The sequence below is a fragment of the Zalophus californianus genome, chromosome 5 (genome assembly GCF_009762305.2).
Source record: "Zalophus californianus isolate mZalCal1 chromosome 5, mZalCal1.pri.v2, whole genome shotgun sequence".
Taxonomy (NCBI): domain Eukaryota; kingdom Metazoa; phylum Chordata; class Mammalia; order Carnivora; family Otariidae; genus Zalophus; species Zalophus californianus.
The window spans coordinates 121,163,725-121,177,197 of NC_045599.1; the positions used below are offsets into that span (position 1 = coordinate 121,163,725).

Genomic DNA, 13,473 nt, shown 5'->3' on the forward strand with positions numbered 1-13,473 from the left:
ACTAAAACTCAGTAAGAACAAGTGTCTGGGATTTGAGCCAAGACTCACTCACTCCCATCCCTCCTTCAACTCAGCAAGATGGAAACTCCAATCTAGACTGTGGCAGCCAAGGAAGCAGAACCATACTACCTCTCTAAGAGAATTATCTTCCCAGGAGGGAGATGTCAGCATTTCACATCCTGCCCCCAACTACATGTTGTTGAAGCCAAGTTCTGAATGAGTGTACCCAAGATGTAGAAACTCCCTTTTTTGGAGCAGCACCCACTCAGGGATTGTGGGCTGTATCTTGGCACTACTATGCTTCTTTTTTTTTAAACTCTAACCCTAATCCTAACCCAAATACTGTGCTCTTGTTATTATAGTGTTAAAATTCCTCCGTTCTAATGACATAGGAAAGCTGTAACAGTTCCTCTGCAATTTGTGAGGAGACTGTCTTATGATCATGTTTTATGGAATGTTTTCTCTATGAGTATGGAATAGAAGTTGGCTTTAGAATCTTATGAACTTTAAGTTATGTGAAATAGCAAAAACTTCCAGGAAAGTTATTTTCACTGAATTAGTATTAAATAGGATATAAAGTTAATTTCTACTGTTTCAGGAAAAAAAAAAAAAACAGAAGTTGTATGGCCATAACAATAAGTACAATTCCAATGAATATTCCAGTCTTTAAGCAGTATATTTATTAAAAATAGATAAAAACTTCTTTTTAATAACCAGTTAAGGACCTTTGAAAAGAACCTATAAAAGCTTAGCAAATTTTCTATTCTCCACCAGGGCAACCTTTGAACTGAAATTAGAAATCACAAAGAATGAGAGAAGTACCAACTTGTCCTTTCCAGAATTTAATATTTTAAAAAAAGAAAATATAGAAGTTATCAAAAAAAAAGTCTTAAAAGGTTCATTCAGGGGCTAAATGCTAGCACTGAAACTTTTTTCTACAAGAAAAAATTGATTTAAGGTAAAAAGTAAAAATTATGTAAAAAACTGGGCAGTTACAGCTGTCCCAATATAAAGCCCACCTGCAAAAAGGCAGGACAAAATTGGCTGACTGAGCAAATATCCACATCATGACCTTAGCAACAAGCTTAAAGTGGTTTCAGTTCCCAAGGTCTAAAAGGAGGATCATCTTGCATGCTTAGATTCTACTTCTTCAAGAATCCACTGAATGCCATTCAAAAAACCAGTTAGAGTTTCAGCCTCTGTATCCTGGACCTATGAGCAGATAAGAGAGACCACTGTAAGAAACTAAGTCCAAAATCTTATGATTAAAAGAAACATTTTTCTAGATACTAAAAAAAGAACAGGATTTTAAAAATCCCAGTAAACTTTGGGTGAGTCATTCAAGTTTTGTCTTCTAGAGAATTTAGAAAAAAAAAATATGATCTTCTGTCTATAATTATTACCAATATGAGGCTTATTACTTATCTTGGAACTCAGTTTTGGGAATGGGAAGAACTACCATTTCCATGACTTGCTTGTATGTATTAGAAAAAAATTCCTCTAAAGAATCCACTTTGAAAATTAAGACATTTTTCAATGTAATTCAGCTAGCCAGCTGATAAATGTGATATCCAGTTGCAAAAATGTATTTTTTAAGACCGCCACTCTTCCTAATGGTAAGCTAAAACTCCCACCACTCAGGAAGGTATATCTGTATCAGTAGCTTTCCAACTGTGTTCCAAAGAGTCTTCAGAACTCCATGGAAGGTATATGGGGAGGAAGGAAGAAAATCCTCTAAGTTATTAAGCATAAGTATTTCCAATTTTTATTTTCCTTTATTTTACTTAGGGGCTTTCATGTCAGGTTCCATTTGAAGAAAGGATTCCATGATTAAAATAAAATTTGGAAAGCAAGAAACAATAAGATGAAATTTGTATTTCTGATGACCCTTAAAGCATAATATTTTAATGCTGAAAAAACCATGATACTGGCATTTAAAAAAAAAAAAATCCCCGGGGCACCTGGCTGGCTCAGTCGTTGGGCGTCTGTCTTCGGCTCAGGTCATGATCCCAGGATCCTGGGATCGAGCCCCGCATCGGGCTCCCTGCTCCGCGGGGAGCCTGCTTCTCCCTCTCCCACTCCCCCCGCTTGTGTTCCCTCTCTGGCTGTCTCTCTGTCAAATAAATAAAATCTTAAAAAAAAAAATCCCCAATTGCTATCTCACTGTATCTATGATAGGAAAGTAGTGAGCAAATGATCAGGTGAAACTTATTGATACCAATCAAATATCTCCCACTGATTAAGCTATTAAAACTAACTTTTGAATGCTATTTCATTAAAGAGAATGAGTAGGAAAGAATAAAATCAAATAGAGAACAGTGAAAAATAAGATTTTTCTCACCAGAGAAGATAGGACCTTACCATCCATGGGTGGTTTAGATGATTTAGACGCAGCTCATTAGCCAAATAAAAACAGGGCATTCTTTTTACATTTGCTTGAGAAATACAAGATAAAACCAGCATAGGTCTTCCTGAAGATCCAAAAGCTGGATCTGTCATTGCCATAATACGAGAAAATTCATCTTGCCATTCATGTCCTAGAGAATGTAGTCAAAACCCTTAATTTGCATTATTTATAAAGATTTTAAAAATAATAAAACAAACTTAAAAACAAAACAAGGAAATAAAAAAATTACCAGGATCCAAACATAACAAACTGCCTCTACTGCTGTTCATTTACAGCTGTTCATTTACTGATCTGTCACAAAATTACATTAGGTAACCTTCAAGGATAGGAATTTCAGTGAAATTAGAGGAAAAAGTCACAGTACCATTCAGATGTCTCCATATTTTAAAGGAAAAAATACTTTGACATAGATATTTTCCTCTCATAAATTTTGTAGCTATCACTACCCTTTTCTTTCAAAGACCTTAGTTTAAACACTTTAAACATAGACTTGGGTCTAGCACTTTTATTCAAACTAACAATCTCTGCCTTTCATTGGACTGTGTAAATCACTGACATTGTGAGGTAGTCAAAATTCTAAAAGGACCCCCAATGTCTCACACCCTTGTATAATCTCTTCCCCTCTGAGAGTGGGAGGAATCTAGAATCAGTGATATCATTTTCATGAGTAGGCTACATTGTAAGACACAGCTGACTTCAAAAATGAGCAATTATCCTCAGTGAGGCTGATCTATCAGGAAGGCCCTTAAAGAGATGAGGTTCTCCTGGTGAGAAAGATTCTCCATTGCTGGATTTGAAGAGAAGAGGGAGTCACAAGGCAAGAAATGAAGATACCTTCTAAAAGATGACATCAGCCCCCAGCTAACAGTTGGCAAGAAAACAAAACCTCCATCCTACAGTTGTAAGGAACTGAATTCAGCCAGTAACTTCAGTGTGTTAGAAAGCAGATTTTTCCCAGGAGCCACCAGAAAGTGCTGCAACCCATCTGACCTGATGTCATGCTGTGCTGACTTCTGACACAGACCTATGAGCTAATTAATAGGTGTTTTAAGCCACTAGCTTGAAGGAAATTTGTTATATATTGACAGAAAAATGAACAAATATTTAATGTCATTATCAACAGGGTGCATTTAAATCTAATCATATACCTCTTAGATTTTGACTTATCCCATCTGTTCTTTGTTCCTTTATCCCCCTTCTTTAGACTAAGATTTGTAATGGTTCCATTTTATCTTCACTACTGGCTTATTTAATTGTACCTCTCTCACACTTTTTTAGTGGTTACTCAAAGATTTACAATGTACATTTTCAACTTAGGAGTCTACCTCTAGATAGTATTACACAACTTCACATATAGGAGAACCTTATAACAATGTATTTCCATTTGTTCCATTTGTTTGTATTGGTATCATATATCTTACTTAAAAGAATCATATACCCACAATACATTCTTACTATTTTTCCTTTATGTATTATAAAAAAATTTAAATTAGGAAAAACATCTTATATATACTACATTGCTTCCATCCCAGGGCTCTTAATTTTTTTTTTTTTTTTTGATGAAGACCCATTTTTCTATCTGGTATCATATTCTTCTGCCTGAAGAGCTTTCTTTAATATTTCTTGTAATGCAAATCTGCTGATAATGAACTTTCTCAGGTTTTGTCCGAAAGCCTTTATTTTGCCTTCATTTTGAAAGATATCTTTGGATACAAGATTTTCCCCACTTTGTAACACTGTAAAGATTTCCCTTCATTGCCTTCAGCAATTCTTTCAGGAATTCTGTCCTTATCTTTCGCCCTCTATATGTATGCTTCCTTCTGCTTTGCTGTCTTCAAGATAATCTCTTTATCTTTGGTTTTCATCAGTTTGGCTATAATGTACCTAGATTTATTTTTATGTATTATTATTTTTTAAAATTTATTTGGAGTTCTCTGAGCATCTTGAATCTGTGGTTTGTTGTCTTTCAGTAATTTTTAAATAATTTTGGTCATTATCTGTTCAAAAATTTCTTTTTCCTTGTTCTCTTTCTTCATGTTTTGGGACTCTAATTACACATGAGTTAGACCAGGTATTGGCATACTACGGTCTATGGATCTATTTTTATAAATAATTTTTTTAAAACATCCATGCCCATTCATTTATAAATTGTCTATGGCTACTTTTGCACTCTAACATCAGACTTGAGTAACTGTGAGAGATCATATAGCTTATACACCTAAAATATTTACCATCTGGCCCCTTAAGAAAAAGTCCACTGATCCCTGAGTTGTTTCCCTTGATGGGTTCTCCCAGTTCTTGGATGCTCTGTTCCTCACTCCTACTCTTTTTTCTGTGTTTTACTTTGGGTAATTTCAATTTATCTTCAGGTTCACCAAAGGTTTCTTTTGCTGATAAATCCACTAAGGAAAGTGTTCACCTCCTATATTTTCATATTTAGCATTCCCATTTTACTTTTTCACAGCTTCCTTCTCTCTGTTGAAAATCCCTATCTGTTCACACATATTTTGCATCTTTTCCACTAGATCCTTTAACATATTAATCATAGTTATTTTAATGTCCCTTTCTGAGAGTGCCAACATCTGAGTCATTTCTGGATATGGTTCCACTGATTGCTTTATCTCCTGAAATGGGTCATTTCATTTTGACTTTTTTGTGTCTTATAATTTTTAATTTAATGTTAAATGTTTTATGTAGAAGAACAGTAGAGAATGAGGTAAGAGAATCTATTCCCAGAAATGGGCATGCTTCTTCTGTTAGACCACTAATGCAATGGGTTGATTCCAACTAGTCAGTAGTAGTTGATCTGGACTTAGTTTTTGTTGCTCTGCTTAACTTCAGTGCACCACAAACTTTCTTTCAGCAATGTTGCTACCTTGTTCTGAGTGAGATAAATATATTATATATTCATGCCCTAACTTATTCACAAAAGATTTGGGATAAAAATTACAATACTGGTTTGTGGCCCAATAATATTCTGATTTGATGCCTAAACAGCATTGTGAAGGGCAATTATTCAGAATATGTAGAGATGTAGAGAGTGTTCTTAACTAAGCTACTTAATTAACACTCCACCCCACACATCTCTCTATCTGGGTAATTAAAACTAAGATAAAATTTTCCAGTTATCTGCATAAATTATTTGAATAGAGCTAACAGCAGACAAAATATCAATAATAAGTGCAGAAGCATACAACAAAGAAATACTATGTAGTTATAGTATCAAACTTTGACATGCATCAGAATTCTGTAGGTGCCTATTAAAAAAAAAAATATGCCCCATTCTGCGTGGAGCACTGGGTGTTATGCTCAAACAATGAATCATGGAACACTACATCAAAAACTAATGATGTCATGTATGGTGATTAACATAACAATAAAAAATTTTGAAAAAAAAAACAGATGCCCAAGAAACAACCAAAATCTATGAACTATAATCCATCAGAATAGGAATCAGGCAGCTGTTTTTAATAAGCTCCCCAGGTGATCCTTATGCACATCAAGGTTTGAGAACTCCCTATTAACCATGTATGTGGTCACAGAATCACATTTATTAAATTAACCACCATGTTCTTAAGAAGCCACAGTAAAACCTAAAATGTATTTTATTTGCTGCGCAAAAAAGTTGTCTTAAAAAGAAAATAATGCTTACTTTTATGAGCTTCAGCATTTGCAACATAGATGAATCCATCAACAACTTCACACACCTTCTGAATTTGTGGAATTACAGTATACCGGCTTCCTTGTTGATCATCTCCTTCATTCTGTACACTGAACATCTTGTTAACTGCACTTGTATGCTCTTCTCTTGCTCTATCTCTTTCCTTTCTATAAGAAAAATATAAATATAAAACATAAATACTAAGCAGGCTCCACCCCCCCAAAGTACCCAAGTCCTAATGCCCCAGGCCGGCCACCACGTAGGCAGCCTTACCTGGTAGTTGAATATAGTATCAGGATGTTGAATTTATGTTGGTTGCTCAACTGAAAACTAACTCCAGATCCAATACCTAGAGAAGAAAATTAGTTATCAAAACAAATCATTAATAAATATAGAAAAAGATCACATTGAAAAAAATTATCCAGTGCAAGAAAAAAAGAGCAACCAAAAAGCCCATGACAAATTATATATAGCTTTGGAATAAAATGAAATGTTTATGTTGAAGAAAAGGTGCTGTATGCAATTTTCATTTAAATGGTAATAATAGAAACATGGATAAAGAACAAATAGGCTTATAGCATTCCTTTCTGTATCATCATGTAGCAGCTGCATCATTAACAGCTACTAATATTTATCAAGACTAAGACTTATTTTCCAACGTTTTTGTTTCTCATTAGTCATATACTCCATGTATACATTCAGTGAAATGGCTTTTTCTCCCTCTGAAAATGATTTTAAATTGATGGGGAGTCACCAATGACACTGTAGAAAATTGAAGAAATATTCAGATACTGAAATTTGAAATCAAACTTGGGTTATAATCTTGAATTTGCCACATTGCCATTTTTTGTGAGCCTGTTTTGACATCAAAATACAGAAACAATACTGGATGCCTGGTGGCTCAGTCAGTTAAGTGTCCAATTCTTGATCAGCTCGGGTCATGATCTCAGGGTCGTGAGAATGAGCCCCACATTGGGCTCCACACTTGGTGGAGAGTCTGCTGGAGATTCTCTCCCTCTCCCTCCTCTGATGCCCCTCCCCCTACATGCTCTCTCTCACTTTCAAATAAATAAATCTTTAAAAATATATATAGAAATAATACATACTTCTTAGAGATGTTGTAAGCATTAAATGAGATTACATATGTAAAATTCCTAGCAGAGTGACTGGTAAATAACAGGTACTAAATACTAGCTTCTTACTACATTTATCTGAATTATTCAATATTGTTACTTGTCCTTCTTTCTTAACCTCTTCCCTTCTTTGGCTGTGTTAACACTCGGGCTGATTCTCCTCTTGCCTCATGAAAAGATCCTTCTTTCTCTCATGGCTATACTTCTTTTTGCTATACAAATGCCCTTTTAGATCTGTCCACTTCTCTCCATCCTCAATCCCTCCTTTTAGTCTAAATTATCATACCCTCATCTGGACTTTTGCAATCACTTCTAACCAGTCTCCTACATCCATTTTTGACCCCCACTGTGCATTCTTCTGACAGCAACTGGAGAGATGGCTTAAAAATGCCTATCTCATTATTTCTCTTTCCTTCAAAAAGATTGCTCTTCAAAAACAACTTAATATAATCTTACCTCTACTTTAGGACAACTCCACTTTTCATATCTTTAATCCCCGTATCATAACCAATCTAGTTGTTTAAATTAACCTGTCTTGCCATCTTATGTCACCATTCCAGGTAACACATATACAGAAATCTTGGTGGCTGGACTGCAAGCATGACCCTAGTTCCCTGGCCACCAGGTTTGGTGCACAAACTCCCCAAAGAGATCATAGAAACAAATTCTACTGTTATTTCTGATCTTTGTTTTCATCGGTTTAATTTCCAGAGATTACCTTCTCAACACATCTAACCTCAACCCAGTACGATCTCTATGCTATTCTGTACCACACTGCCAACAACCCATCCCCTCATTCTTCCCTGATCTTGCAGGGTTTGAGGCATAATTAGATTTGCATTTGTAAACAATCATTTCTGCTGCTGTCTGGAGAATAAAACTGACATTTCATGATCAGTGAATTTCGCCATATCCCCAACCTCTTCTTTAGGTGTTCCACCTCATGGCCTTACCTGAACTGGCCTACCCTTAGGGGCTACTTCTCTTCCTCTACACTCTCAAGTAACAAAACTGCTTCTTCTTTCACATTTCAGGGTAAAGGCGTGGGGTCAATGTTCTCTTTACTCCTCAATGCCACGTCCTTTTACTCACCCTCTTCAAAACTCCATCTGTTTGAGATACACCATTCAGATGTAGTACCATCATCCCTTCCTCAACCTCATCATTTATGAATCTCCTTTTGATAACCCCTTCCTCCAAACATTCACTGAAGATTTCAGCACCTGGTTCACAATATTCCTCTCCATCCTCAGAAACTTCCAAGTCCATGTGGACACATGATTCCCAAATCTTGATTTCTAACCCAAATCTTACTCTTGAGTCATTTGTTCATTTATTCATCAAATCTATATTGAGTGCCTACTACATGCCTGACATCAAACACAGCTATGAACAAAGCTGGTAAGACTCCTGCCCTAATGGAGCTTCCATTCAAGTGGATTGCTTATAGCAGGCATCTCCGCTTACATCTCCCAGAGTTATCAGAGTCAGCATATTCCAGAGTAGCTGTCCTTTTCCCTATAAAGATCCCTCAAAAAACTTTCTCTTCCTCCTCCTTATCCTAGTGAATGGCACTATCAACCAATATGAAAACCACATCAGAAATAATGCTCATACATATTCAGTCAACACTGTATCCTTCATATGTTTTCACAATATTACAGTTGTTTCTGAAAGGGTCTCCATGTTTTATAGCCTCTTCTAATCAATTTTCCACTCAGGAGCCAGATCTTCCTCAAATGCAATCTTGATCATCTCACTCCTCTGTTTAAAATCTTTCAACAGCTCCCAAATGCTTAAGCATGGCATACACGTCTTCTCACCTAGCCTCACTCTAGACACATAGAACTACTTCAAATGTGTCATATGTATCCAGAGCTTTGTGCTTTTAGAAATGTAGTTCTCACTGCTCACAATACTTCTGTCCCTTTTTTTAATGGTCTATTTTAACTCATCCTAATGACTCAAATAAGGCATCATGTTCAACGAAGAGCCTTCTCTGACTCTTATCTTTCTATGCAGGAGCTAATTACTCCATATTCTAATCACCTATATACTTACCTTTGTCCTTACCAAGACCAAGTATCTTCAGGGCAGACAAAAATTTTTGATGTTTGTTTTAAATAGCTACACCTCTAGCATCTAATAGGTGCTCTCAATAAATGAATAAGCAAAGCATAAGCAAGATTATATTGTTACTTATTATAACTCCTGCTTGCCAACTAACTACATGATAATTGTTTTTATAGAAAGAGGAGGAAGGTGTTAATTTAGCTCTTTTTAAAAATTCCAAAATATATCACAGTACTTTGCACATAGTAGATGCTGAATGGTTTTTGCTGTTAACATTCTTTTAAAATATGGTAAGTACTGTACAAACATAACATATAATTTACTTGCACATAATCTTATATTCTGGATTACACAAATTTGAGGAAATAAGAGGAAGCTCACTTCTCATAAAAAGTAAATCAACTCTTTCAGTCCATTGGGACCTGGGGAGGAGGGGTGCCTATTCACAAAATTACTATATTTCATTATATCAGAGTTAATTAAAAATTAATTTCTTATGATTTAATATTAGTGTCAAGCTCAAAGTGTTTTAACTATTATATACTACACATTAACATGAAAATTACCATCAATCTGCCTCTGAGGCAAACCAGCTGTTGGGCAAAGTTCCTCAGAAGACATTAAGCTCAACACCAAAGACGTATTCAGTTCTTCCAAACCTGGTCCAAACATAGCAAATCGTGGTTCATTCTGAATAATCAATGAGTGTAAAAATGATGTGACAGCTCCATACATAGGACGGCTAGATTTCAAGGATCTTCTTGTATATGGACAGCACATTTTATAGCTGTATAAAATTGTCACAATTAGAAAATTAACACAGAAAAAAACATAACCAGTTATTCATTTAACAATAAATAGTTTATTGAGAACCTGCTAGATACAAGAGATACAATAATAGTTCCAATCCTCATGGAGGGAAGTGGGGAACAGACACATTATAATATGTATGCTGGATGCCATGACATGAAAAAGCAAAGGCACTCTGGGAGTAGAAGTGGTCCAAATGTTAAGGAAGTCCTCCCCAGGAAGTGGTTACATACTTTCTAATCTTTCATTTAGATTTTCTCATGGAACACTTGGTCTAACACTTGGTTCAGTCATAAAAACTCAGTTATAGTATTAACTTAAGTTTTTTCATCTGCATTATTTGAGCAATAACAATTAACCCAGGGTTGAAAGATCAGAAATTAATTTATATGATTTAAGAAACAAAACAATGAACAAAGAAAAGAAGACAAAAAAAGAAACTGGTGGTTGGCAGAGGGGAGGTTAGTAGGCGGGTGGGTGATATAAAAGGGGATTACACTTATCGTGATTAGCATTGAGAAATGCATAGAATTGTTCAATCATTATATTGTATATCTAAAACTAATAGAACACTGTATGTTAATTATACTTCAATAAAAAAATACTTTACATGATCACAAATGGTAGTTACTATGATTACTTCTATTCCCGGGGAAAACTTGGTTCCACAGCATGATATACTTGATGGTATGGTTGTTTGTGGGACAATGTAGAAGTAACAACCAGCAAGTGAGAGTACAATAGCACTTACTGAAATTATATATAACATATCACATACATTTTAATCAAGTAGTCTCACAAGACTTGGCATTTAGATTAGAATAAGGAAAGATGTGAATAACTCAAATAAAATATGAAAAACAATCCTGTATCTAGATACTAAATCTAACAGAGTAAAACAATTCTTACCTAAAACGTAAATATTTTTTAAATTTTATTTACAATGCCTTAAATTTGGGGCCCTCAGTAAAGTAGGTTATATCCAGATCCAATGACATTATATATTTTTAAGGTGGCATGACACGGTTCCAATCTGAACAGTCCCGTATAAGCTATATGACTTTAGGCAAATCCATAACCATTCTGAACCTCAATTCCACATCTAGAACACAAGGATAATACTTTCTTATTGGGTGATGGCTAAATAAGTAAACATATATAAAGCAACCCTCATAGAATCCAATATACTACAGTTGCTCAACAACATTAATTCTCTCAGCTACATGATATTTAAAAGTGTCAATGCTTTTGGGTGGTAACAAAATCTTATTTCCCAGAACCTTGAGAATGGTTTTCTTCCCTGCTAAAGAACTGGTCTCTGATCACTAATCATTCCTTTTTTGGATACGGAAAAGTATTCACTATTTAACAAAATGATAAGTGTTCTAAAGATGATGAAAGTTTTAAGAAATGTTTTACTTCTTGGCATGTGAACTATCTACAAGTATTCAAATACTCTAGAGTCAGGCACCACAAGTAAACAACAAAATGTGAAAACTGAAAGGGTTGTATGAAGGAATTTAAGTTAATCCCCAGCTTTTACAAACACAACCAAATTCCATGAAATGAATTAGTGGCAAAGTCAAGACTAATTTATACTATTGACTTGTGATACAGTCAAATTTAGTATCTTCGTTTTAATTCATAAAACTAGATACTTACACTGCCATGTAGTCAAAAAATGCACCATCAGTAACCTCAGATATAGGCTTTTTTAAGATTTCTAGATTTGGAAGAGACTTCCAGTCAACAGAAGACCAAGAAGGAAGATCCCGCAGCAGAAAATATCTCCACAAAATTGGATCTCGTACAGTTTCATTCCAATAATGGCTCGTACTTCCCAACTGACACAGATCATGAGGTGAAAGAAATGACAAAATATATAGCTGTACGTCAATCTGAAACAGAAACCACAAATAGGTATTAGGGATGAAAAACTTACCTTAAAAATAATAAATTTTCTGATAATAAATTACAAATAATTATTTTATTAACTAGGAATCCAAAGGTCAACTGGACAGTCCATCTTTTTAATAATTTTTAATAATTATATCATGAGGAATTATTGTAGATAACCAAAGATCAATGTAACAGTATTTTTAATAATTGAATCTATAATTCTGAAGTTATTTTCCTGCCAGCAGAAGAAAAACGCATCTGAACATTTAATTTGTTGACGCACTGAAACAGTCATGAAAGACCAATCATTGTTCTGGTATTTTTCAAGCAAAATAACCAGGTCCTTTAATTTCTCCTCATGGTATTTTGCCACAACATATATCTTAACAAATCACTTAAGGAAACAATCTGGGCTTCAAAATAAAACCTTTATCAAATCATTTCTGATTTTGTCATTAGTTCTAATCAAAGAGTAAATGTGCCATCTCCATCTTGCTCCATAAAATCTATATTTCAAAGAACTTCTCCAAAAGGAAGAACCTTGGAGGCATTCTAAACCTACAGTTTTTAATTTCTGATGGACGTCAGAGGGAGGTGTCAACAGTCCAGCTGAGATACAGAATTTGTATAATTTCTAAGAATTTCTCCTCTCTCCCATTTTCCCATCTGCCTGAAAAGTTTAACAATAAATGATGTGTACAATTCTTGTGGGCTGCTGTAACTTGCGGCACCTCTTAGTCATTGCCAGTCAAGTGTGAGTTCTGTGTTCTGAAATACGCGCGGTAAGAGCAGAGCCATGATTTCCTCGCAGCGTTTTGGTACACCGAACCGGAGATGAAAGGCGCGGAACACACGGTCGCTGAAGGCTTTCCCAGCCTAACCAGAAACTCGGCCGTGGTCTCCTTATTTCCTTAACCTGACGTTCGGGGTGTTCTAGGGCCAAAACTTGTTTTGGGGGGTAGAAGACCTAAGGGTGACCTGGCCGGTTACCAGGGCGCCCCTGATGGTGCGTCTCGCTGCGACTTTCGGTCCGTCTGCGAGCACTAAAGGTCAACGCCTCGGCGTTTCTGGTCAACTGTTGCTCCCAGGTGACGACACTGGCCGGAATGGCGGCAGGACTGCGGCAGACACAGACCCGGGCGCGGGGAGGCCCTCGGAGGCCGCCGGTGCGTGGCGCCCCTCCCAGTGCGGCCCCTCGGTCCTCCGCGGCCGGTGGCCGCCACTCACCGGCAGCTGCGTCAGGGTACTAGCCTCCTCACCCGCCTCCTCTTGAGGGGCCCTCGGCGCTGCCCTCTCCTTGCCCACCGACTGCCAGAAGCTCCTCCAGCCGCTGAGGATGGCGGCCTCTAGCCGGCTCCAGTCGCTGTGGTGCGGCTGAGGGGAGCTGCCTCCGCTGCGTGACTCGCTTCCCGCCATGACCGCCGGCGCCTCACGTGACGCGCCGCAGGGTCACGCGCGCTCCCCGCTGCCGGCGGCCCGCTGCCAGCCCC

The 13,473-nt window shown here is 36.7% G+C and overlaps 1 protein-coding gene across 3 annotated transcripts; it reads right to left on the bottom strand.

Moving 5' to 3' along the window:
* Window positions 1-836: 836 nt before the first annotated feature.
* On the bottom strand, window positions 837-13,473 carry FBXO4 (F-box protein 4). Of its 3 annotated transcripts, none has more exons than XM_027606074.1 (7): window positions 13,289-13,473; window positions 11,747-11,982; window positions 9,841-10,061; window positions 6,342-6,417; window positions 6,060-6,235; window positions 2,362-2,537; window positions 837-1,212 (listed from the first exon to the last, which is right to left on the bottom strand). In XM_027606074.1, exons 1-7 carry the CDS (start codon window positions 13,397-13,399, stop codon window positions 1,123-1,125), a joined length of 1,086 nt encoding a protein of 361 aa, XP_027461875.1. In that variant the 5' UTR covers window positions 13,400-13,473; the 3' UTR covers window positions 837-1,122. The 3 variants fall into 3 exon arrangements, with proteins under 3 accessions (XP_027461875.1, XP_027461874.1, XP_027461876.1); XM_027606073.1 differs by having other exon boundaries at window positions 13,211-13,473; XM_027606075.1 differs by lacking the exon at window positions 13,289-13,473 and adding an exon at window positions 12,684-13,189.

Bases quoted from the DNA above. Each gene is read 5' to 3' on its own strand.
- FBXO4 (XM_027606073.1), bottom strand. From the start codon at position 13,399: ATGGCGGGAAGCGAGTCACGCAGCGGAGGCAGCTCCCCTCAGCCGCAC. The intron at 11,983-13,210 runs GTGAGTGGCGGC...TTTCTGTTTCAG, and splicing joins GTACCCTGACGCAGCTGCCG to ATTGACGTACAGCTATATAT. The intron at 6,418-9,840 runs GTAATTTTCATG...TTTCTTCTCTAG, and splicing joins GCCTCAGAGGCAGATTGATG to GTATTGGATCTGGAGTTAGT.